Raw genomic sequence first — 23,840 nt, 5'->3', positions numbered from 1 at the left:
TCCTATGGTCTTGCTTTCTCTTCCTTTCTAAGTCACATCTACTATTTCTGAGTGTCCTTTCCCCTACTCTACCCCCCCTCCCTTTTTTCCCTCTTCTCTCTCTGGGTCCTGGAATTGAAGTTCAGAACCCTCTGGCTATCTTCTCATAATAGTTACCCCTCTGGGAGTATGGACCAAAATTTTTTATGGAATGCTGAAGGTGAAAGGTATGGCTTCTATAACTGCTTCTCTGCTGGACATGAGCATTGTAGGTTGACTCATACCCCAGCCTGTTTCTATCTTCCCCTAGTGGGGGAGGGCTCTGGAGAGATGAGATTCTGGGATACAGTGGTGAGGTTCTCCCTCTCCCTCTCTCTCTCTCTCTCTCTCTCTCTCTTCCTTCCTTTCTTTTCTGTCATCATTGGGGTTTCACCACTTCAGGCTGACTTTCTCAAGTAGAAAGATAGAGGCAAATATAGAGAGACTAAAAGAAAGATACCACAGCACTCGTCTTTCTTTTTATACTTTATGACTGCACCAGAACCTGGATCATGTATGTAACAATGCAAACATACTGTTCAAGTGAGCTATCTTTACAGACAGATTCTTTCTTACTTATCTTACTTCTATAAGTAGAAATAGTTAAGAACACTTCAGTTTATATTAATAAAGCTGAGTTAAACTTACTGATTCACTTTTTTTTTCATTTTTTTTTCACTTTTTTTAAATTTCTTTATTGGGGGATTAATGTTTTACATTCGACAGTAAATACAATAATTTGAACATGCATAACATTTCTCATTTTTCCACATAACAATGCAATCCCCCACTAGGTCCTCTGTCATCCTTTTCCAGGACCTGTCCTCTCCCTCTCCCCCACACAACAGAGTCTTTTACTTTGGTGCATGTAATACACCAACTCCAGTTCAGAGTCTACTTATCTTTTCTCTTCTGATCTTGTTTTTCAGCTTCTGTATGTGAGATCATCCCATATTCATCCTTCTGTTTCTGACTTATTTCACTTAACGTGATTTACTCAGTTTCTATTTGACATAAATTTCATTCATTTTTTTCAGTATACAAACATTTACTGAAGGATGTTTTCTGTGGTTAAACTTTAAATGTGATATAATAGAACTGTCCATGTGCAATTTAAAATAAGAAACTTCTTTTCAAAACCAAATCAATAAAATTATGCACTCTCATTCCAAGGGTAGGATGTTCATTCATCTTTCATGAGGTTTACTGATTGTTATACATTTAAGAAACCCATAGATACTTATCCAGATCACTTCAAAGAAAATCTGAGAACATGAGATTAGAGAAATTAAAAAAAAAAAAAGAGGAGAACACCAATCTACCAACCCTTGTTGTATTTTAGTTTTTTGATGCTAGGGTGAGATCCAGAATATCATGGATATAAAGTAGTACTCTACAAACAGAGATAATTTTCTAGTCCAGCAAGTTTTAAAACAATATATATTTCATATTTTAATACTGCTGTTAATTGTCACCTGCACTACTGCTTCTCTGCTTATGAAGCTTCCTCCTTTCAGATGGAGATCAGGTGCTTAAACCTGGGTCCGTATGCCTGGTAACATGTGAAAGCTACTGTGTGCACCACTGCATGACCCCTGCACTCAAGATCTTCTATGTTGTCTTTTAGTCATTTTATAATTTTAGTTTCTTCTAAATATCTCATTCCCACTCTCTTTTGATACCAGCTACTTTTAATTTGCTTTTACTAGGATTCAAACTTGCAAACTACATTCTTCATCTTGTCTTTTCATTCAATTAAAATTAAGTACTCCTACTTTTATTTGTATCTGAAAATATCTATCATACTGTATCTTATCTATGATTCATTTTCTCTTGCACTAAGATTTATCCTTCATCACAGTAATGCTCTTGCTGTTTATACATCTTGCTTACTATTGAATATTGAGCATTTTTGTGTCTTCTTTCTTTCTCTCTCTTTTTTTACTACTCCTCACATCTAGTTCCCCCTCCCCCCCCCACAGAGAGTGATTGAGAAAGGAGGGGGATATAAAGAGGGAGAGAGAAGGACACCTGCAAACCTGCTTTACTACTTGTAAAACACCGCGGCTGCAGGTGGGGAGCCAGGGATTCCAACTTGAATCCTTAAATGGGTTCTTGCGCTTAGTGCTGTATGTGCTTAACCAGGTACACCATTGCCTGGCTCCTGTTTTACTTTTTCTCATTATTATTAGTGACTTAACAGACTTTTGGAAAATTATTCTATTTCAGGGGTTATATGATGGTGCACCTGGCTGACTGCACACTTTACAGTGTTTAAGGACCCAGGTTCAAGTCCTCAGTTCCCAGGTGCACGGGGAAGCTTCACAAGCAGTGAGGCAATGCTGTAGGTGTTCTCTCCCTTTCTGTCTTCCTCTTCCCTCTCAATTTCTTTCTGTCTTGGTTCAATAAATAAAACTATAAAAGAGAAAAAAAATAAAACCACAAAATCTAAAAATGTAAAATCTAAAAAAAAGATTTCAAGGTTATAATTTAACCTGGTTATAATCTAACCTATAAATTAACCTGTACATTAACATACATGGTGTATGTGAGTCATACACTCTCCATTAAAGTCTTGTGCTCTCCACTCACCCTGAGGATAGTCATACCTCCCATAACATCCAAGGTGATTATGCTAAATGAAATGAAATAAATAAAGAGGTGAAGGACAACTACTGAATGGTTTCATTCAGCTATAGGATATAAATGACTAAAGCAAATGAACTTGCATAAAAATGGCTTTCATCATATTTCTCATCACAAACCCTAGAGACAAGGAGGAAGTATAATGGCATATTTAAAGTTGTTTAAAATAAGAATTGCCAGCTATAAGTTCTGTATCTGTCTAAAACACCCTTCAACTATGAGGGAGAAATAAAAGATATTTTCAAAAATTCAGAAACTGAAGGAATTTGCAACTACCAAACCTGCCTTGCAAAAATTACTGAGAGGATTCTCACATGAAGTGAAGAAGCAAAGGAATTCCAACTTTTGATGAGATGATCAGTATTAGAATAGAACCAGGCATACAACAACAACAGCCATGTTCATATCTGCATTACTCACAGTAGCCAAAGAGTGGAAACAGCCTAAATGACAGATACTGGCTGAAGTATTGAATCTATATTTCATGGAATATTACTATGCAATCAAAACATTATTGTGTCCTTTGGGATGAAGTGGATGGAATTGGATGTGATTCTGCTTAGCAAAATAAACAAAGAAATGAAAAGACAGCTACTTGGTAATCTCACTTATATTCACATATTCATTTTCATCTAGAAATCTAATTTACATGAACACAACAACAAAAAAAATCCAAACAAAACAGAAGCTAGCAAACTACTTGTAAGTTTTGTGAGAATCATGGTGTTTATCTCTGGGTGGTGGTCCAGTGAGACTATAAAATTCTGGTGGTGGGTGTGGAACTACATACTCTAATTTTAACAGTTTTGTAACAAACAACATCATGACAAAAATTATAAAAAAGAAAAATCTCAGGGTCATAAAATATTGAAATGTTTATTATGTTTTTAACTAACCACGACAGAATAGTATTCATTTACTAGACACAGTGACTTGCAAATTTCTCAAAGGAGAGTTAGTGATTGCTACTTACTTAATAACAAAATGCTGAAAATTCTAACTCTCAAAGGCTAAGAATGTATATCTAGTCTGTGGATCCCTTATATTGTGTTCCACACATTCTATTTTTTTTCTTGTTTCCTAGAATATATGAGTCTTTTTTTTTTTTCCAGAGAACTAGCTAAATCAAAAGTCTCTGCATGTGCACTTTATTTTTCCCCCAAAACACTATCCTTGGGTACTGTGCATTTGCTTCCCTTGAATTTGCTCAGCAACATCCAGGCTGCAAATTGAGTCTTTCTGTTCTACTTGCCACCTCCTTTATCACTGTGTAGCAATGAATGAACTGCAGCTCTGTTCCTGGCTATGGAAGATAAACACCCTTTGTTTGGAGAACTACATTCTGAATAGAATAGGGATGCATACAGACTTCCATAAATATTTATACCACAATACATAAATATATGCCTTCAGTATTAAGTTATGGTTTAGAAGAATATGTCAGTAAATTACTTAATGCCCAATTTTATGTAGTTTGCATGGTAGTTATTTGACAAAAGTAAGTACTTAAAATAAGTGTTAATGGTTATTTCTTGGCATGATAGCATTTACATTTCATTTTACTGTTATGTTTTCATAATTCCTGTAATAGGTGTTGTTTTTGTAATGAAATTATAAAACCCATGTTCAGTTAGCACAGGAAAGAGATAATATGCTATTGATGAGTAACCAGAAAAGGAAAAATTCTTAAGCCCAATTTATATTTCTTTCATTTTTTTAAAAAAAAAGTTTATTGGATAGAAACAGCTAGAAATTGAGAGGGAAGGGGGGAGATTGAGAAGGGTGCGGGGGGGACAGAGACACCTGCAGCCCTGCTTCACCACTCATGAAACTTTCCCCCCTTCAGGTGGGGAGCAGGGGCTTGAACCCAGGTCCTTGTGCACTGTAACTGTGCACTCAACCAGGTGTGCCACCACCTGGACCCACCCAATTTGTATTTCTTGATAGAAAAAAATGAACATATCAGAAAAAAATGGAGAGAAGAAAGAACAAAGGAATTCAAAAGAATAAAAAAATAGGGAGTCTCTAAGTATTCTGAATTAATCTCTACCGATTACCTTGTGATCTTCATACAACCTTTTAGATAATATTATATTCACTGGATTAGAAGTTGTGAACATATTTAACAAATAATGTTAAATATAGTTGTGTTTCCTTGGGTGATGTTCATTTAAAGCATTACTACTGGAATCAAAGAGACAGCTCATGAGATACAGCAAACACATCCACAAAAATAAAACGCTATTTTAACTTAATGATTCCAGGGTGTATCTACATTTATTTCTATGTTTTGGCATTAAAAAGGAGTTTCTACATGTCCTTATTTAAATAAAGAGAAAAATATTTATTGTGTATGCTCCCTGTAGACATGGGAAGTGGTGTGATACCATACCACTGAAACAACAACATGTAAAGCAACATTTCCCAAAAAAGTAATTGGGAGGAACAAAATGAAATAGAAAACCCATTCTAAGGGCAGGGGTAGGTAGTATAGTGGTTTTGCAAAGAGACTGTCATGCCTGAGGCTTTGAAGTCCCAGGTTCAATCCCCTGCACCACCATAATCCAGAGCTGAGCAGTGCTTTGGTGTTTCTCTGTGTCTTTCTCTCCTTGCATCTCTCTCAAAAATAAATGAAATACTTAAAAAAATAAAAAAAGAAAACCCATTATGAAGACGTGATGATTAGATGTAAACTTGCTGGTCACAGAAAATTCAAATGGCAATCAGTCTTGCTGAATTCAGTACCTGGAAAATCTTGAGGTCAAATAAAAAAATTCTCAATTATAATTCCTTCAACACTAATTTATTTTATATTATCTTTCTAGATATAGTACATGATATTTTCTTCTTGTCTTTTTTCTGAGGGGATTAGTGCTTTGCAATGCAGTCATTGTTTATGTACATAATATTTTACTAAAAAAATTTCTTCTATTCAATTTCACCTGTCTGCCTTTTCCCATATTTCTCTCTCCTTTTTTTTCCACACAGAATTCTCATTCTTTACATGCTAACCATTCTTCAAGGTAGCCTTTAAGTTGCATTCCTCAATATACCAATATCTTTTCAATCATTAGCATTCATACTGATCTCTGACAAGTTTCTGAGTTCCTAGACATTTACAATATTATAACTACTGGTTGTCCTCTATTTGTATTGCATTGTGTGACTATAAACCCTTAACTCTAACTCAATATAGTGTATAGTCTAGCTTTATGCATTATAAATGTAAACTTGAACCATCATTGTCTTTTCTCTGTTGTTCTCAAGTTCTAAACATCTAGAAAATTGCTAGTCATACATAAATATCAGTATATAATTGGGATGTCTCATTTAGGGATCTCTCATTCTTATCCATATAGGACATTGTACTACATACATAAATGGCAGAGTATTTCTCCATTTATCAAAGTAAATTTCATTATTTTTGAACAGCAAATAAAATACTTTGTGTTTACTTCTGAAACTGTCTTAATGATAAATTAATTTTAAAATGCCTAACTGTGATTTATTGTGATTCATTTTTAAAGGTCCTCCTGGTCCCCCAGGTCAAAAAGGAGATAGAGGTTTCACTGGAGCTCAAGGTCCAGCAGGCTTGCAAGGTCCCATAGGTATGGCAATATTAGTTACTTAATCTTGTACTACATAGCTAGGTAATATACATCTGGATATTTATATAGAATGAAAAAGATATTAGATTTGTTCTCTATGAGATGCTGGGTGGAATGGCATAATTTTATTCTAATCACTATAATATACTAAGTGGTAAACACTGATTTGATTATTATTATTTTTTTAATATTTACTTATTTTCCCTTTTGTTGCCCTTGTTGTTTTTTTATTGTTGTAGTAGTTATTATTGTTGTTATTGAAGTTGTCATTGTTGGATAGGACAGAGAGAAATGGAGAGAGGAGGGGAAGACAGAGAGGGGGAGAGAAAGATAGACACCTGCAGACTTGCTTCACCGCCTGTGAAGTGACTCCCCTGCAGGTGGGGAGCCGGTGTCTCTAACCAGGATCTTTATGAGGGGCTTTGCGCTTTGCGCCATGTGTGCTTAACCCACTGCACTACCGCTGGACTCCCTGATTTGATTATTTTATGAAAGTTAAATGCATCACTTAGAACCACTACATGGGATTGTTCATAAGTCTAGGCAGTTATGTTTGTTTATTACATTGACTACAAACATTATACGGTAGGCCCAGCTTTAGATCACAAGTGAAAAAGAATATAAAAATTTCCTTTACATTGAATAGATTTTTCAGGCTACTTATTTATTTGGTTAGGTGTTTTGTTTTTTGGCTTCCAGGGCTATTGTTGGAGTTCAGTGCCTGCAAGAGGAATTCACTAATCTAGGCAGTCATATTTTGTATTTTAAAATTTTATTTTCTCACTTGTTAGTATAGAGATAATTTGATAGGGTATGGAGAGGGAGAGAAGGAGAGGGAAATAAAGACACCTGCTGCACTGCTCCACTGCTGCGGGTGAACCTTCCCCCCTGCAGCCAGAGATGAGGAATTGAACCTGGGTCCTTGTGCATGGTAACATGTACTTTGCAGTTGCGCTACCCTCCTGCCCCAGTTATTTAGTTTTTAAGATACCAAAAAATATGCTAGTATTAATCAGAGGCAAATTTCTTTATTTCTTCAGTAGTTATTGGCAGCAATTCATCTGCCTAAAACAACAAAGCACATTATCAAAATGGACCAAGATAAAGATCTTTACTTTTCCTGTCACTTGCACTCTATATTTTACTTAGAGCAAAATGGTTTCATATCACTTTATATTTTGTAATCTTGAAAGCAGTATTTTGAAAGAAAGTAACAGGAAACAGAAAAAGAAGAAGAGCATGAACTCTTTGCACTCTAAAAATTGACAACAATGAAAATAATGTGATTGTCATGTTATTCTTCAATAATCATCACTCTGCATATTTTTTTAAACTGAGATGTACATTCCTTGATCTAAAGTAAAGATCTCTGGGTGGAAGGTGAGAGTAGATGTTCAGCTTCACTAGGGGTGCGGGGATCAGGACAAAGTCCTTTGGTGGTGGGAAGGGTATTGATGTATACTCTTATTAACTTGTAGTCTCATATATTAAAAAAAGCAAAACAACTAAAGCAAGAATTTGACAGCTGCTTGACTTTTACATTATTATTATAATTACATATAATTATAAAGCCAATACAGAGTTTACATTTAAAATATATTAAATTATAATGTGTGAATGTGTGTGAATATAATAGCATATATATGCATAAACACAAATATATATGTGACAGAAGGGTGATGTTGGGAGTTGGGCTGTAGTGCAGCAGGTTAAGCGCAGGTGGTGCAAAGCACAAAGATCGGCATAAGGATCCCGGTTCGAACCCTGGCTCCCCACCTGCAGGGGAGTCGCTTCACAGGCGGTGAAGCAGGTCTGCAGGTGTCTATCTTTCTCTCCTTCTTTCTGTCTTCCCCTCCTCTCTCCATTTCTCTCTGTTCTATCCAACAACTACAACAACAATAATAACTACAACAATAAAAAAGGGCAACAAAAGGGAATAAATAAATAAAATAAATATATATATTTATTTTTATTTTTTTAATTTAAGAAAGGATTAATTAACAAAACCATAAGGTAGGAGGGGTACAACTCCACACAATTCCCACCACCCAATCTCCATAACCCACCCCCTCCTCTGATAGCTTTCCCATTCTCTATCCCTCTGGGAGCATGGACCCAGGGTCATTGAGGGTTGCAGAAGGTAGAAGGTCTGGCTTCTGTAATTGCTTCCCCTCTGAACATGGGCGTTGACTGGTCGGTCCATACTCCCAGTCTGCCTCTCTCTTTCCCTAGTAGGGTGTGTCTCTGGGGAAGCTGATCTCCAGGACACATTGGTGGGGTCTTCAATCCAGGGAAGCCTGGCCAGCATCCTGGTGGCATCTGGAACCTGGTGACTGAAAAGAGAGTTAACATACGAGGCCAAACAAACTGTTGAGCAATCATGGGCCCAAAGCTTGGAATAGTGGAGAGGAAGTGTTAGGGAGGTACTCACTGCAAACTCTAGTGTACTTCTGCTTTCAGGTATATATTTTGCAGTAGTTTATGGATACGTGTGAACATAAGCTCTCTCTCACAGAAACTGGTGTATATCTAGGTTATGGGACTTTGTTAGAAAGTGAACCACCTGAGATGAAATTAGAGTGTACTATAAAAGGAAAGGTCTCACCCAAGTAATGAAGCTGAAAGGTTGTCATTCCACACGTGAAGTCTCTGGACACAGTCTGAGGTGAAGCATATTGAGGTGGCAATCGTTGCGTTGGTTAGGTTGTAATCGGCGGATGCAATATTATTTGGTATGGATTGGGTATTGGTATTTGGTATAAAAATAGTTAGATTTAATTTTGGGGATACTAAGTTAACTCTTAGATTATTTGATTTGATGCACTGTAGCAAAAGTAATCAGGCTGTCAGGCAGCTTTCTAATGGATTTTTCTTACATAATTGCTGATATTTATTTTATCCTCTCCTAGACTGTCTAATTGACCTATACTTGCTAATGACAGTAGGTGGTAAAGAGTATATGATGAAAAAACATGATAATTAAAAATTTTCTTATTTGAGCAAATATATTACACACACACACATGCATACACATACAGTTTATTCACTCAGATCATCTTGACTAAGTTAAAAGCACCTAAACTTACAATCATCACATGAAAAGCTAAGATTAAGTGGTTATCTAAGTTGAGTTATGTTAAGGGTCTTTAATATTTAACATTGTTAGTGGAGTAAATGAAATGATAAAATATGATTTATCTCAGAAAATACAGTAGAAATTAATTTCAGAGGATAATTTCTTTGGACGTATTCCAGGAATAATGACTAGGTAACATTTTCACACACACACACACACACACACACACACACACACACACACACACACACTACTGAGCATTTTTACTCTGTCCAACGATACACAAGGTTCTATCCTGCGCACAAATATAACTTCAAGCTTCAAATAACTTACATAAATTATTATTTATTATAAATAATTACATAAGGATCATAAATATCATTATCAGAAGTTCATATCTTATTTGAGTTCCTCTTCAGTACCACTCTGATGTTACTTTCCCATGAAAGTAATGCTTTGAAGATAGGACACGTCCTTAATTCCTAAAGGAGTCCTTCAAAAACCATTTAATGTGCTATTTCCCCCACTTGATATCAATAACAGTGCCATTGAGTCTGTAGGCTTGGGAGGGCAGCCTACGCAAGTACCTTTCGAGGAAACTGAAGTTTCTTCTGTCTGTAAAAGCATAATCTATTATTGTTCTTTTTTTTTGCTTAAATAGTCCAAATTTACTACTAGTGAAATTATGTCTCTGGAGAAGAAAACAAAATTCATCCTAACAGTGTATATTGGAGAATAGAAACCTTATTTTTATCAGTCATCGTGTCTGTATCTCACCCTCATTTTCCCAACCATTGACTCAGAAAGGCCTCTTTCTCTTTGGCTACAAGAAGACTAATGTTCCCTAAATATATATTAAATTATTGTTGCTACCTTCAGGTTGCTCTGTATCTGAAAGTGTGTCATTTGGATAAAGTCTTGAGTTCCCAGATGAGAAACTGGTATACTGGAAACTTTTTCCCGTTTTGCCTGTGAAAGAGGAACCTTATCTGTATTACTGGTTAAGATGAGCTGCATTACTGCATCATTGACAATGGGTCATGTGTGGCAGCGGTGTATAGACTGTGAGGATAAACATGGGGGGGGGGAGGGTCTTGATGTTGTCATTTATATTCTAAAATGTGTACCTCAAACTTGTGTTTATCACTGAAAGCAAGATGGAGAGAGAATGTTTTGGTGAGGATGATTACTATGTTTGTACTTCCCATCACTGGAAATGTCAGCACAAAGAGCTTTCTTTGAGAGAAAAGTATAATTAATTAAAGTTCAGTTTACACTGTTTATACTGGCCCAGAGCTCTTCAGTCTGGCTAGTTAAGATCTGATTATAATGTGATGAAGGTTTAAGAAGGAAGCTGAGCTTTTGTTTGAGCTGTTTTAAAGGCATAACTGGGCAATAAGTCATTTTCTTAAAACATCTTAGACATGACTAATAAAAAGCTTAATAACATTTTACAGTTTCTGTAATTTGAGTGTAGAATATTTTATTTTCAGACTTTTTTGTAGTCTCTATCCATTGTTGCAGGAATGAAAGGTAGTGGTCAAATGAAAAGACAGAACAAGATTAGAGCATCATCTCACTGTGTAGGCAGCTTTGCCATTCATTTTCCTCAACCTTAAAAAATGAAGTGTTTTTCCTATAGTAAATAGTATTTTCCCAATTAATAAAAGACAAAAAGCTCATTAAACTTACAGAAAAATTTACCATGTAGCTCAAAAATTAAGACTTATGTATAATCAAGGTTAATATATGAACTAAAATAGAGACTGGGATTTACCAAAAGATGTGTGAAGATCCTTCACTGTTAATAGTAACATACATTTATATTTGTAATAACAGTAAATATATTGAAAAATGACATATGGGACCAACAAGCTAAGTCTAAAGAAATTTTATTATTCTTTTCATTGCAGAAAGATTGTTTTGCTTTTCAGATTCAAACAGAAATATGTCAAAGTATGTTTATTGGTTTGTCAAAAGGACTAGAGAACAAACTGATGTAGCTTTGAATTTAAAACGTTTTTTTCTGGGGAAGCTGAGCTCCAGGACACATTGGTGGGGTCTTCAATCCAGGGAAGCCTGGCCAGCATCCTGGTAGCATCTGGAACCTGGTGATTGAAAAGAGAGTTAACATATGAAGCCAAACAATTTGTTGAGCAATCATGGATCCCAAGCTTGGAATAGTGGAGAGGAAGTGTTAGGGAGGTACTCCTTACTAGGGAAAGAGAGAGGCAGACTGGGAGTATGGACCGACCAGTCAACGCCCATGTTCAGTGGGGAAGCAATTACAGAAGCCAGACCTTCCACCTTCTGCAACCCACAATGACCCTGGGTCCATGCTCCCAGAGGGATAGAGAATGGGAAAGCTGTCAGGGGAGGGGGTGGGTTATGGGGATTGGGTGGTGGGAATTGTGTAGAGTTGTACCCCTCCTACCTTATGTTTTTCTTCATTAATCCTTTCTTAAATAAAAAATTTAAAAAAAAAAGAAAATAGAACAACTAGTAATGAGGACAGTTGTGATGTTGATAAAATCCTAACCAATTAAATACTAAAAATTTATGCAGAAAAAAAAATAAATAAATAAATAAAACAAAAATAAAACGTTTTTTCTTAAAAAATTAAAAAAAAACAGGGTCCTTTGGGGGTAACAAATTGTTCCAATGAATCAAAAATATTCACTGGTAACTATATGCATGTCATTAAATAAAAGCAAATTTATTAGGCTTGACTAAAGATTGGTGAAAATAATGGTTATATTACTATGAAAGTTAAGAAGAAAGAAGAGAAAGAGGATGGCCAGGGCAGAGGGAAAAGGAGGGGAGGGGAGGGGCAGAGAGAGAAAAAGAAGAGCTTACTCACTGCATTTATTTTGTACGGGCCTTTTTTATATATTTTATTTATATTAGTTATTTTAATCATCATATCAGACTTACAATGGAGAGACACATATGAAGTGATTGAGCCAATATTTCAAGCCAGATGGATATATATCTTATGTTAATTTATTAGTGATTGAGTAGTGGTTTATAATATTGTAAGATGGATATATGCTTTAACAGTCTCTTAGAGAACAGAAAAAAAAAGTTTGAGAACCCATATATGTGAATAATGATCTAATAAAACATATGAATGGATTGATCTGTGTGGAATTCTATTCCTGCCTCTAAAAAATGATAGATTTAGACGAGATATTTAAAGTCTCTTAAAAACATAATATTCTTTTTTTTTAAGTTTATTTATTTATTTATTCACTTTTGTTGCCTTGTTGTTTTATTGTTGTAGTAGTTGTTGGATAGGACAGAGAGAAATGGAGAGAGGAGGGGAAGACAGAGAGGAGGAGAGAAAGACAGACATCTGCAGACCTGCTTCACTGCCTGTGAAGTGACTCCCCTGCAGGTGGGGAGCCAGGGCTCCAACCAGGATCCTTAAGCTGGTCCTTGATCCTTGCGCTTTGCAACCACCTGCGCTTAACCCACTGCACTACCTTATTCAGGTGAATTTTATGTAAAATATACTTCAGTTTCCTGTTGAGTTAGAAGCAGATACCAGGTACTTTTCTATTACCACAGATTATTATTATTATTATTATTTTAAAAATACATAAACACCATTCCCACCACCAAAAGACTATGTCCCATCCCATCCACCCACCCCCGTCCCCCCACCCCCGCCACGCCAGGAAGAAGAACAGAAAGGGGAAACTAAAAGCAGGATCTGATTAAAATCGAGAGTAGGCCACCAAAGTAAAAACCCTGTGGTGAAGGGGAGGGTGGCCATTGGTCTTCAACATAGATTATTACAGAAAATTAACTAATTGCCTCCTGGAAGACTTAGATTGATACAGTGTGCTGGAATTAAATTCACTTGTGGTATTTATTGTGGTTTTTAAACACTACTGAACAATCAAGTCATATAATTTTATGGACAACAGGGCCTGCTTCAACATGTTCCATGCTATTGATATAGTGATTTGTGTGAAATAATATATAATTATTCATTCATGAATTTATTCATTAATAATACTAGTCAAACAGCTAAATTCTAAGTGTTACTATAAGAAGAACTCAGTGAGTCAACATCAGAGAGGTTCTTTCTGGTCTACCACCTTATTAAACATCTCAAATCTTCTCTATGATATTGCTGCATTTTTCTAAAATTATAACTTCCCAAATTATTTTCTCTCTTGATATGTTACCTTTCTTGCCATCTGTCACCCCATTGAGAGATCTATTTGGGTACAAACATTTGTAACTTTAGAGTTATATAGGGGCTGGCATAATTATTAACATGCTTTTGTTGAATTAATAGAGAGACTAATGTGAGCCGCCAATGAGTGACTATTGAAAATTACTGAATTGACTATATTACAATCCATCTACCCCCTCAATAAGAAGATTAAAAAAGATAATAAATAAACAAAGGAAATAATTTAGAGCCAGTAATTTTATTTCTAATTAGACAGGCATATCTTACTGATGACAAGTGCAAATATGTAGTAGTCTAGCTTAAATATTGGAGAAAGTTATAAATATTAAACAATCAGGTTATATTGAATACTGATGCTAGATATGTTCCAGAAATATTCTTCAAATTACAACATGCTACAAGACAGCATAAAAGTAGTTAAATATTAGGATTTGAAGAAAGCATAGTGGTTATACAACAGACTTTCATTCCTGAACCTCTGAGGTGTCAGGTTCATTTTTCTGTCTTCAGTGTCATCATAAGCCAGAGTTGAGCAGTACACTGGTAAAACACACACACACATACACAAACATACACACACACACAGACACACACACAAAAAACCCCTAGAAATTGAACTGAAATAACCTGATTTTAAACAGAGTTGATGATTTTATTACTTAAGATATTTGTTTAATTTACATTAAAATCTAATTATTTGTGGAATTGAATGTTTCTTATCTATTTAAAATAGTACTCTTCTTGAATATTTTAGAGAACAATTTTAGGTTTTTATATGAAAAAAACCTTAACAAAATACTGTTAATGGATTGTGTATAAATCTTGCCCTCTAGTCCCTTTAAACTAAGGGCAATATTTCTCAGTGCTAAAACTGGAGTGAAAGCTTCTCTATTAGTATCTGTCAGGCAAGCTGATAATAATGTCTACAATTTTATTTTTTATTTATAAAAAGGAAACATAGACTAAACCATAAGATAAGAGGGGTACAACTCCACACAATTCCCACCAACAGAACTCTGTACTGCCCTCTCCACCCCCATAGCCTTCCTATTCTTTAACCCTCCAGGAGTATGGAACCAAGGTCACCATGGGATGCAGAAGGTGGAAAGTCTGGCTTCTGTAATTGCTTCCCTGCTGAACATGGGTGTTGATAGGTCAATCCATACTCCCAACCTGTCTCTCTCTTTCAGAAGGGCTCTGGGGAAGCAGAGCTCCAGGACACATTGGTGGGGTTGTCTGTTAAGGGTAGTATGGTTGGCATCATGCTAGCATCTGGAATGTGGTGGTTGAGAAGAAGTTAACTTACAAAGCCAAACAAATTGTTGACCAATCATGGACCTAAGGCTGGAATAGTGCAGCTGAAGAGTTGGGGCGGGGGGTGGGGGGTCCTCCATTTTGTAGCCAGCTAGTAGGCATATTTTAGTTAAATTCCAAAGGGCCTGTGACTATACTTTTTTTTTTTTTTTTTTTGCCTGAGCTTGAATTCTGATATGCAGGTGGATCCTAATTATTGTCTGAGGAGATGATGTCATGGCTGGAAAAAGGACCAGAAAGCTGGATCAGGGAAGAGAGTAGCTCCCAAATATGAGAAAGATATAAAAATATTGTTGACTGTAACACCCATTGATTTGATGTGATCTGGGGCCCATATTCAGCTTAGGAGCTGAATCCCTGTAGATCTGAGCTCACATTCTGTGGTCATGAGTAGGAACATTCCAAGCTGCCCCAATATCAGGACCCATTTTCCTCAGGTGTAGCATAGACAATATTGTCCAGCCTCTCTTCAGAGGATGGAACATTCTCTACCTATGCTGATCCAAGTTGAGGGCAAGGTCCTATGGAGGCCAGCAATGTAGTCTATTGTGTTTTTTGATAGAGATGACAATTAACAATGCAGAGAGGGATTTATTTGAGGTCTAGGCCCATCATGTCTGTTTGGAAATCTCTGGACTCCCCAATTAAGGCCCCAGCTAATGGGGTGGCCTGATACTGATGAAAGAATCATCGTTAAAGTATGCCAGTCTCTTGCCCTTATTCAGCTTTTGCAGTCCTTGATGAGGTTAGCTTTTGAGTGAGTGAGAAAACTGTAATAGGAAGTAGGGGAAGAGGGTATCTAGGTCTAAGTATACTGTTGGGCAGTAAGCCAGCTCCCCCCTGTTTAAAGCCTCTTCTCTAATCCTGCTTAACTAAGCACCGCCCTGCTGGCTTAACACTGCTGTCTATTTACATAACACTGTTAACTAAGCACCACCCTGCCTACAAGGCATTGGTTTAATCCTCACTGGTTTGCGCTTTTTCCTTCTCCCCACCCCTATCCTACGTACATCCTCTTCTGACCTGAGGGTTCCACCTCAGGATATATAAGGACAGGATTGTGATTAGAGATAGCTTAGATTGCGCTGCGTTCCACATGAATAAAGAGATACTGCTTCCCAGCTCAGCCATGAGTCCCTGGTCGTCTGTCTCCCACCTGCAAAGCTAGACCGGCAGTAGACACTATTTCCTTTTGAACTTGATACTGATTCACTACAAACTATTGTGTATTTTTGCTTTCATGTATATATTTTGCCCTAATTTATGGATACATGTGAACATATGCTCTATATTATGGGACCTAGTCTATATCTAGGTTTTGGGACTTTATTAGGAAGTGAACCTCCTGGAATGGAGTAGAGAATACTATGAAAGGAAAGGTCTCACCCAAGTAATGAGGTTGAAGGGTTGACATTCCATGCCTGACATCTCTGGACACAGTCTGAAGTGAAGCATACTGAGGTGGTACTCGCTGCACTGATTAAGCTGGGAAGTGTCTCAGATTTTTACAGAGGTTCATTTCAAACTGCTGAACTCTAGAATGAAAATTTTTACTCTGAAAATAATATTAACTTTTAAAAAATATTTTATTTATTCATTTTCCCTCTAGTTGCCCTTGTTTTTTTATTGTTGTTGTAGTTATTATTGTTATTGATGTCATCATTGTTATATAGGGCAGGGAGAAATGCAGAGAGGAGGGGAAGACAGAGAAGGGGAAAGAGGATAGACATCTGCAGACCTGCTTCACCTCCTGTGAAGTGACTCCCTGGCAGGTGGGGACCTGGGGGCACGAACTCGGATCTTTATGCTGGTCCTTGCACTTCTCATCACATGTGCTTAACCCTCTGTGCTACCACTTGACTCCCAATATTAACTTTTATATGTATTTTTATAGTTATCCACTGATTGTGGTTAAAAATGGCTATTTGCACTTGATCATGTAACATCCTGGGTTTACATATTTAAATAACATAAACTCAGAAACAAAAGTTTGTAAATCATGCCCACAGACATTTATATAGTTGTTTGCATTTAAAAGCAAATTTTTAAAAGATAATATTCCAGAACAAGGATCCCTGGTTTTTTTTTATTTTTTTAAAGCAGGCCTTTCTTTATATATATATATATATATATATATATATATATATATATATATATATATATATATATATAATTTATTTATTCCCTTTTGTTGCCCTTGTTGTTTTATTGTTGTAGTTATTATTGTTGTTGTTGTTGGATAGGACAGAGAGAAATGGAGAGAGGAGGGGAACACAGAGAGGAGGAGAGAAAGATAGATACCTGCAGACCTGCTTCACTGCCTGTGAAGTGTCTCCCCTGCAGGTGGGGAGCCGGGGTTCGAACCGGGATCCTTATGCTGGTCCTTGTGCTTTGAGCCACTTGCGCTTAACCCACTGCGCTACAGCCCGACTCCCAGATCCCTGGTTTTTAAACAAACATTTTTTGATACTTCTCATTACTTCAGTAGTGACTATTCTGGAGACAATCCAAGGAATTCAAATTTCAGCTTCAAAGTTATCATTTCAATGACAGTAACATCCTGTTATTTGAAGATTCTGCTTCAAGTATATAACTTTCTTGTTAAAATTACAAGATTTATTTTCTCATGTTTATTTATGATGACAATATCCCATCTACTGAATAAATATTAGTGTACTAAATACACTAATGACTCTACTTATTGTTTATACTATCAGTGACACACATGACACTTTAGGAAAGTATCTTTCTGCCAATTGGATATTCTCCTGTTTACATGGATTAAATTGAATTATTTCACTGTACTCTCAAGTCTGTAAGAAAAATAAATTGTTACCATTGTGCTTTTCTTCATTAACCAATATAGGTCCTCCAGGCCTTAAAGGTGATCAAGGGCTAACAGGCTTTCCAGGAAGTAGAGGGCTACCAGGACCACCAGGAAGAGTTGGGAGGCCAGGTATTGTGATGCTGTTTATGTTCCTATTAAAATGTGCGACATTAATGTAAGGGCATACATTTTTATCAAATTCTTGGATAACAGAAATGATGGTAACCATTGACGGAATAGTAACATTCACATAAAGTTTACTTTATAGTTTGAAAGTAGTGTCTGTCCATTTGAGAACAGTTCCTATGTCCTGAAGGAAATAGGTAATAACAAAACAAAGCAAATACCAGAAGACTGAAAAGTTTCATAAGCCATAAATCACCATGAAGAATGGTATTGAAGAACAAAGAGTGTAGAAAGATTGGCAAAGAAAAAAATAATAAAGCTTTTTTTTTTTTACTTGAATTTCATGGTGACACATAGTGAGGGCTCTTATATTACTTTCTCGGCTCTCTTAGGAAATACAGAGAACATGGTGCATATTTTATTGTAAGAACTGAACTTTTTATCTCTTCTGTGTGCCTGTTAGAAATTTACACTTGCAAGAGTACTAATAAGTACTAATAAATTACTATACACAGTTTAGAATACCTGTAAAAATTAAATGAATTAACAGTTATCTTAAAGTGCATCAAACAGTTCTGTCACATAACAATTGTTTTGGTTAATATCTACAGCCTCTGGAAACTCTAGCTTTCTTTTATACTCTCAATCTTTTAGAGTTCAACAAATTCTAGGAAAGTGTAGAAAGCATCCATTGGTTTATTGTTTCAGTCAATATAACCTTGCCAATTTCACTGTGACGTGCAATACTCACAGTATAGCTAATTCTCTCTAGAAGCAAGGAACAGAAAAACGCAGAAACAGAAAGATAGAACGCAATGTGGTAAGAAACATTTATTTAGAAAGACAAACTGCTATCATCATAAAGATTAGAGTAATTAATTTCAGAAAGACAATCTATTACCCAGGAAGTGGTGTTACTGATGGCCTAAAAGATACATAAATACATTTAGGTCTTTCAAACTTTAGCAGAAATTAGAATCATCTGTAGGGTTGCAAAAACAGTGAACTGGATTTGATCACCAAAGCTTCTGTTTCATTAGGTCTAGGGTTTGATTTTCTCAAGAGTTTTTCTTCTTAGTATGTTCCCAGTTGACAGTGATGCTGACCTAGAATCTACACTTTGAGAACATCATTCTCAGAGAAAGAAACAGAAAAAAAAAAAAAAAAAAGGAAAATTCTGCAAAAAAAATAATGTAAGGAGGAGATAATTTCTTGGCAAAAGATATGCTTAGGTTATCATAACCTTATCATAAGACTTAAATTTGATAGAAATTTGAGTAAATAACAGAGCCTGGTGCTATTTTAATTATATTGCAGGTTAAAATAACCTAAAACATTCATTTTCTAACTAATGTCACAGTTTGAAATTTATTAATGATTTAAAAAGGAGTAATCTATTTTAAAGCAAAATATTTGTAAAAAAAACACTCCTAGTACTATTTTATTTTCCTTTTCTGCCCCACTTTGTTTTATGCACATTAATTATTCATAAAATATACAAGATATGATGTTAGGTAGAGGGAGATAAGAGTTGAGTAAGACACAACCCTTAAATAATGAGTACGCATACTTGAAAGAAGAGAATAAAAACCCTTAGAGAATTCTGTTATAACCTTGTAAAAGGAAGTAGATTTTCTAGCATGTCTGTCATGTGCTTCTTGCCAATTAGTTCCTGGGAATCTGTTCAAAGTCTGATTCTAAAATGTGAGCTGTAGTCAGAGAGATAAAAAGTGTAGCTATGATGATATTCATTTTATATTAATTGGAATCAGTGTTTGAAATATTTATACAGATTAACCTTATAATATTACTAAGACTTTAATATTATATGGATAGACTAGAAGAAGGTGTAAAGGGAGGAGTTAAGGTAAAGCCTTAAGAATTACAGACTGAGTAATAAAAATAAGGCATTAGAGAAAATAAAATAGTCAGAATGAGAGAAAACAAGCAACAAACAAAAATCCAGACATTGTGTTGTGAAAAAGTCAAAGGTTGAAGAAGTTTCAAAAGACACCCATATAACAGTCTACTATTTGCATCCAGGAGGACGTAGACTTTATTCAGTCTTTTCTGTGGAATAGAAGGGTTGTCAACTAGATTGAGGATTGCTCAGAGTTAAGTGTGTAATATAGATTGCATATGAAAATGAAGCTGGTCCTTGATCAATATGACACTCCAGAGGTGGAGAAAGAGATTAGTTTGCTGTTGCTGTTGTAATTTTTTAATTTATTTTTTATTAAGATATGTGAATACTACTTAAATGTGGGTGAGCAGATATGATAGCAAAATATTGGGGAGGATAACAAAATAAAGTGATAATGTCAAATTAAGGAGACGTTGAAGTGAAGGGTTAAAGAGAAAGCATTAAGTTTAAAAGGAATTATGGTCAAAACTGAAATCAAATGACTAAAAAAGTTGCAGTGGGCCTACAATGTGATAAATTTGACTGGACAGATTATGGTTTTTATGCAAAAAATGTCTAATATAGTGACTACTTTAGAAAATAAGTACTGAAAGTACTTAAAGTCATAATGATGTTACTGAAAATATCTCATTCATATTAACTTTAGAATTTCATAGATTACATATTGTTTCACTTTTTCAATGACTTTCCGAAAGGTTTTTTTTTTTTATTGTAATTGAAAAATAATATATGACAGGCAATGGTTAAGTTAAGATGTTGACTAACTTTGGGTCTTATTTTGAGCTAGAAGTATCATTTTAAGAAAAAAAATACACTCATTTTTTTCTGAAGAAAAAAGTTTTTGATATATTTAAGTGTGAGAAAAGATTTCCAAATTTCATCTGTGAAGTTCTATATCTTGCTAAAATTACATAACAAATGTGTTTACTTATTTCTAAAAATAAAAGTTTTATTTCAGCACCATCAAGACAGAAGAGTAATATAAGTTTAAAAAATCAAAATAATAGAACTTCAAATAAAAATAAAATTTCAAAAAAAAAAAAACCTCAATTCATATGTCATGCACAATAAGGGCAACAAAATGGGAAAAATAGCCTCCAGGAGCAGTGGATCCATAGTGCAGGCACTGAGCCCCAGCAATAACTCTGGAGGCAAAAAAAAAAAAAAAAAATGGTTAAAGAAAAAAAAATTCAAAATGAAAATACTGATGAAATTTGCAAAGTAGAGAAACAAACGAAAATATAGAACTCATAGTGAAAGATTAAAATATTTTTAAAGATACATTTATTTATTTATTTATTAGTTGCGATGGACCGCTCAGGCAGGGGAGCAGCAGGAGTTGTCAGGGTCTGCTGAAGAGAGCCCCAGGTGGGTCAGGAGTCTGCGCGAGGGAGAGCTGATAGACACCACACTCTATTGGAGAGTGAATCTGAACTCAATGTTTAACCACACTCTATTGGAGAGTGAATCTGAACTCAATGTTTATTAGACAGGCAAGCATTTATATACTGTTTTTTTTAGCATTTACATGATATTTTGAAAGCAGGAATCTGGAACAAAAAGTAAAGCATTTTTGAAAATTGTGGTTATTTCAAGGGAGTGTCAAGCCCTGCAGTAGTAACCTGCAATGCATTAATGAGTAGGAGCTCTCTGTAAAAGTTTAACTTTCTCCCTATTGTGAAAATCTAACTCCCTCCTTAATGTTGGGGGGGCAGCGTAAGCTAAGGCTTTGGCTTCTAAGGGGGGCAACATATGTCTGATTGAGGAATTTTCTTAAAAGTGTATGTATGTCTTCTCCTGATACCTCTTTTGGCTCATTTTTAATATATTTACTAATTTTAATTTATCTACATTAGGGACTCTAGATCTATTGCAGTCTCTGTACCTGTGTGCTCCACAAATGTGTCAATTGGGTATATAATTTATAACGTGTACTGAGAGGAAGCAAACACCACGAGGTTTGCTTCTTGCTAATCTTTCTTAAAAAGGGCAAACTGTATCAGGATACATGAGTATCATTAATACTGACTTTTCTGTCACCCTGCAGGTAAGCACTGGTATAGTGCAAAGGGCGGTCAGTGGGCTTAGGTAAATATTTGCGGTAAAGATAGGGAAGAAATCACAGTCCACTACCTGTGGGGTAAGCTGGTCCCCATTTGGTCATAACTGTAGGTGCTGGTCTGTGGTAGGACCCTCTGTCTGGTTTTCTAACTTGCTGAACTCTGGGTTTTTCTTCAGTTTCTATATCTTGAAAATGTGAGTCATCAGGGACTGTATGCCAGGCTGGAATTAGTGACTGAGTGTCCTGGTCATTTGTTACTAATCTATAGACCAGGGGAGCTTATCCCCACCTGTTCCCGCCAAACATAAGACTCATTGTAATCATAAGAATAAGGAATTGTAATCTAAATTTGATCGGCATGCCATGTCCCATTCCCAGAATCACTCTTCCTTGAAGATGTGGTTCCCGGGTGTCGACTTTGTCAGACCCTTCGTTTCTGGTTTGATAGGGACGTGGCAATTAGTACACAAGAGAGAGATTAAAATCTTTTTAAAGATTTATTTTTAGGTTAGTGAGAGGGAGAAATCAGACCATCACTTTAGCAAATTAGACGGCAGAGACTGAACTCATAATCTTGTGCTTTTATGTCCTACACTCTATTGTCCTACACTTTTATGTCCTACACTGTTTCACCTGCTGTACCATGAGATTAAAATTTTTAACATAGGGAAAAATCATTATACCATAAAAAGTGAACTGAAATAAAAATATCCTTTCTCATTCTTTAAGAATAAACCAAGTAGAGCCAAATATAGTTATTTTAAAGAGGTTCTATGAAATAAGACCATCTTACAATGTGTTTTGTAGACAAAGTTCTTTAAGAATATTATTACTAATTTTCAAGTAAACATAATTGGAAAGTTTTTTTTCATTTGACAGGAGAATTAACTTTAGCTTAAGAAAATATTAAAGCTTGTCCCAAATACATGCTTAATAAGTAACAGTGCAAAATAATAGAAGATAGAGTTTAAAAAATTGCTATCCCAAAATCTATGATTTCAAAAATTTATCCTCTGAGCTCTTTAAAGGAAGAATAGAAGTTCTTGATTGTATTAAAGGGAGTCCAGAACATTAAGATTTCAGGTGCTGGTGCATGATGGTGAAGGTGGAACTAAATGGGAGGCTAAAGTATTTTGCAGAAAACTGAAAAATTTTGCACATGTATCCACAATTGTATTTACTCTTTACTATAAACAGTCCCCCTCCATTAAAAAAATAATAACTTAGAGACAAGTAGTACTCAATCCAGTCCAACTTTTATTTTAAAATTTTTTAATCTTTAGCTAACCATTTCTATAATTTATCTTTTAAAAACTTTTCATTTATTTCAGTGAGAGAGCGAGAGATAAAAAGATAAAACAGAGCATGCTCAACTCTGGATTTTGGAGATTATTGGAACTGAACCTAGACCTAAGGAGCTTAGATATGAAGGTCTTTAGCAAATCATTAGGCCATTTTCTCAGCACAGCCCAGTGATATTTTTATGCCCAGAATATGATTACCTGCAGAACAGATCTAAATACTACTAAAAGAATTCATAAAAAAAAAAATAGTAGTGCTGGGCTGAAGACAAGGCACGGTGATTATGCAAAAATACTTTTTTGTATGAGCACCAGTGTCTCAAGGCTTAATTTCTAGTATCCTAGCAAGCCAGAGTTAAACAATAATCTGGTAAAGAACTGTACTGCTTACTTGTCATTATTGAATTTACTATTGTACTTAGCACTCTTGGTACTGAAGAGAGAACTTCTGGATAACTTTTCAGCTATGACACTTTTAGTGAAGTAGCAATACAGTTCAAAGAATTTGATTCCAGTAATATTTCCATGTTATTTGAAACTTTGACCCTCATTTAAGTGATGTCAGATGTACCACAGTCCTAGTTAAATAGAGATTTCTCAAAGTGAAAGGTAGGTAGCTTTGAGGTTTGGATGTCCCTTAAGCCTTTGTGGTTTCCTCCATTAATGAAATGATTAGAATCTAAAGTTCTCCAAGATTCATCAGAGCTCAGACTTTGGAGTTTCTTACTCCA

General features: G+C 35.5%; 1 protein-coding gene across 3 annotated transcripts in view; it reads left to right on the top strand.

Moving 5' to 3' along the window:
* Nucleotides 1–23,840, top strand: part of MSR1 (macrophage scavenger receptor 1) — a 73,592-nt gene that overhangs the window by 18,522 nt on the left and 31,230 nt on the right. For all 3 annotated transcript variants that reach the window (XM_016185231.2, XM_016185232.2, XM_060183355.1), the window contains exons 6-7: nucleotides 6,192–6,272; nucleotides 17,736–17,825. In XM_016185231.2, coding sequence (XP_016040717.1) covers nucleotides 6,192–6,272; nucleotides 17,736–17,825 — 171 coding nt within the window. The remainder of the gene's footprint in view (nucleotides 1–6,191; nucleotides 6,273–17,735; nucleotides 17,826–23,840) is intronic.

Source organism: Erinaceus europaeus, chromosome 2, assembly GCF_950295315.1.
Source record: "Erinaceus europaeus chromosome 2, mEriEur2.1, whole genome shotgun sequence".
In the NCBI taxonomy this organism is placed as follows: Eukaryota; Metazoa; Chordata; class Mammalia; order Eulipotyphla; family Erinaceidae; genus Erinaceus; species Erinaceus europaeus.
This window is presented reverse-complemented; position numbering and strand designations above follow the sequence as displayed.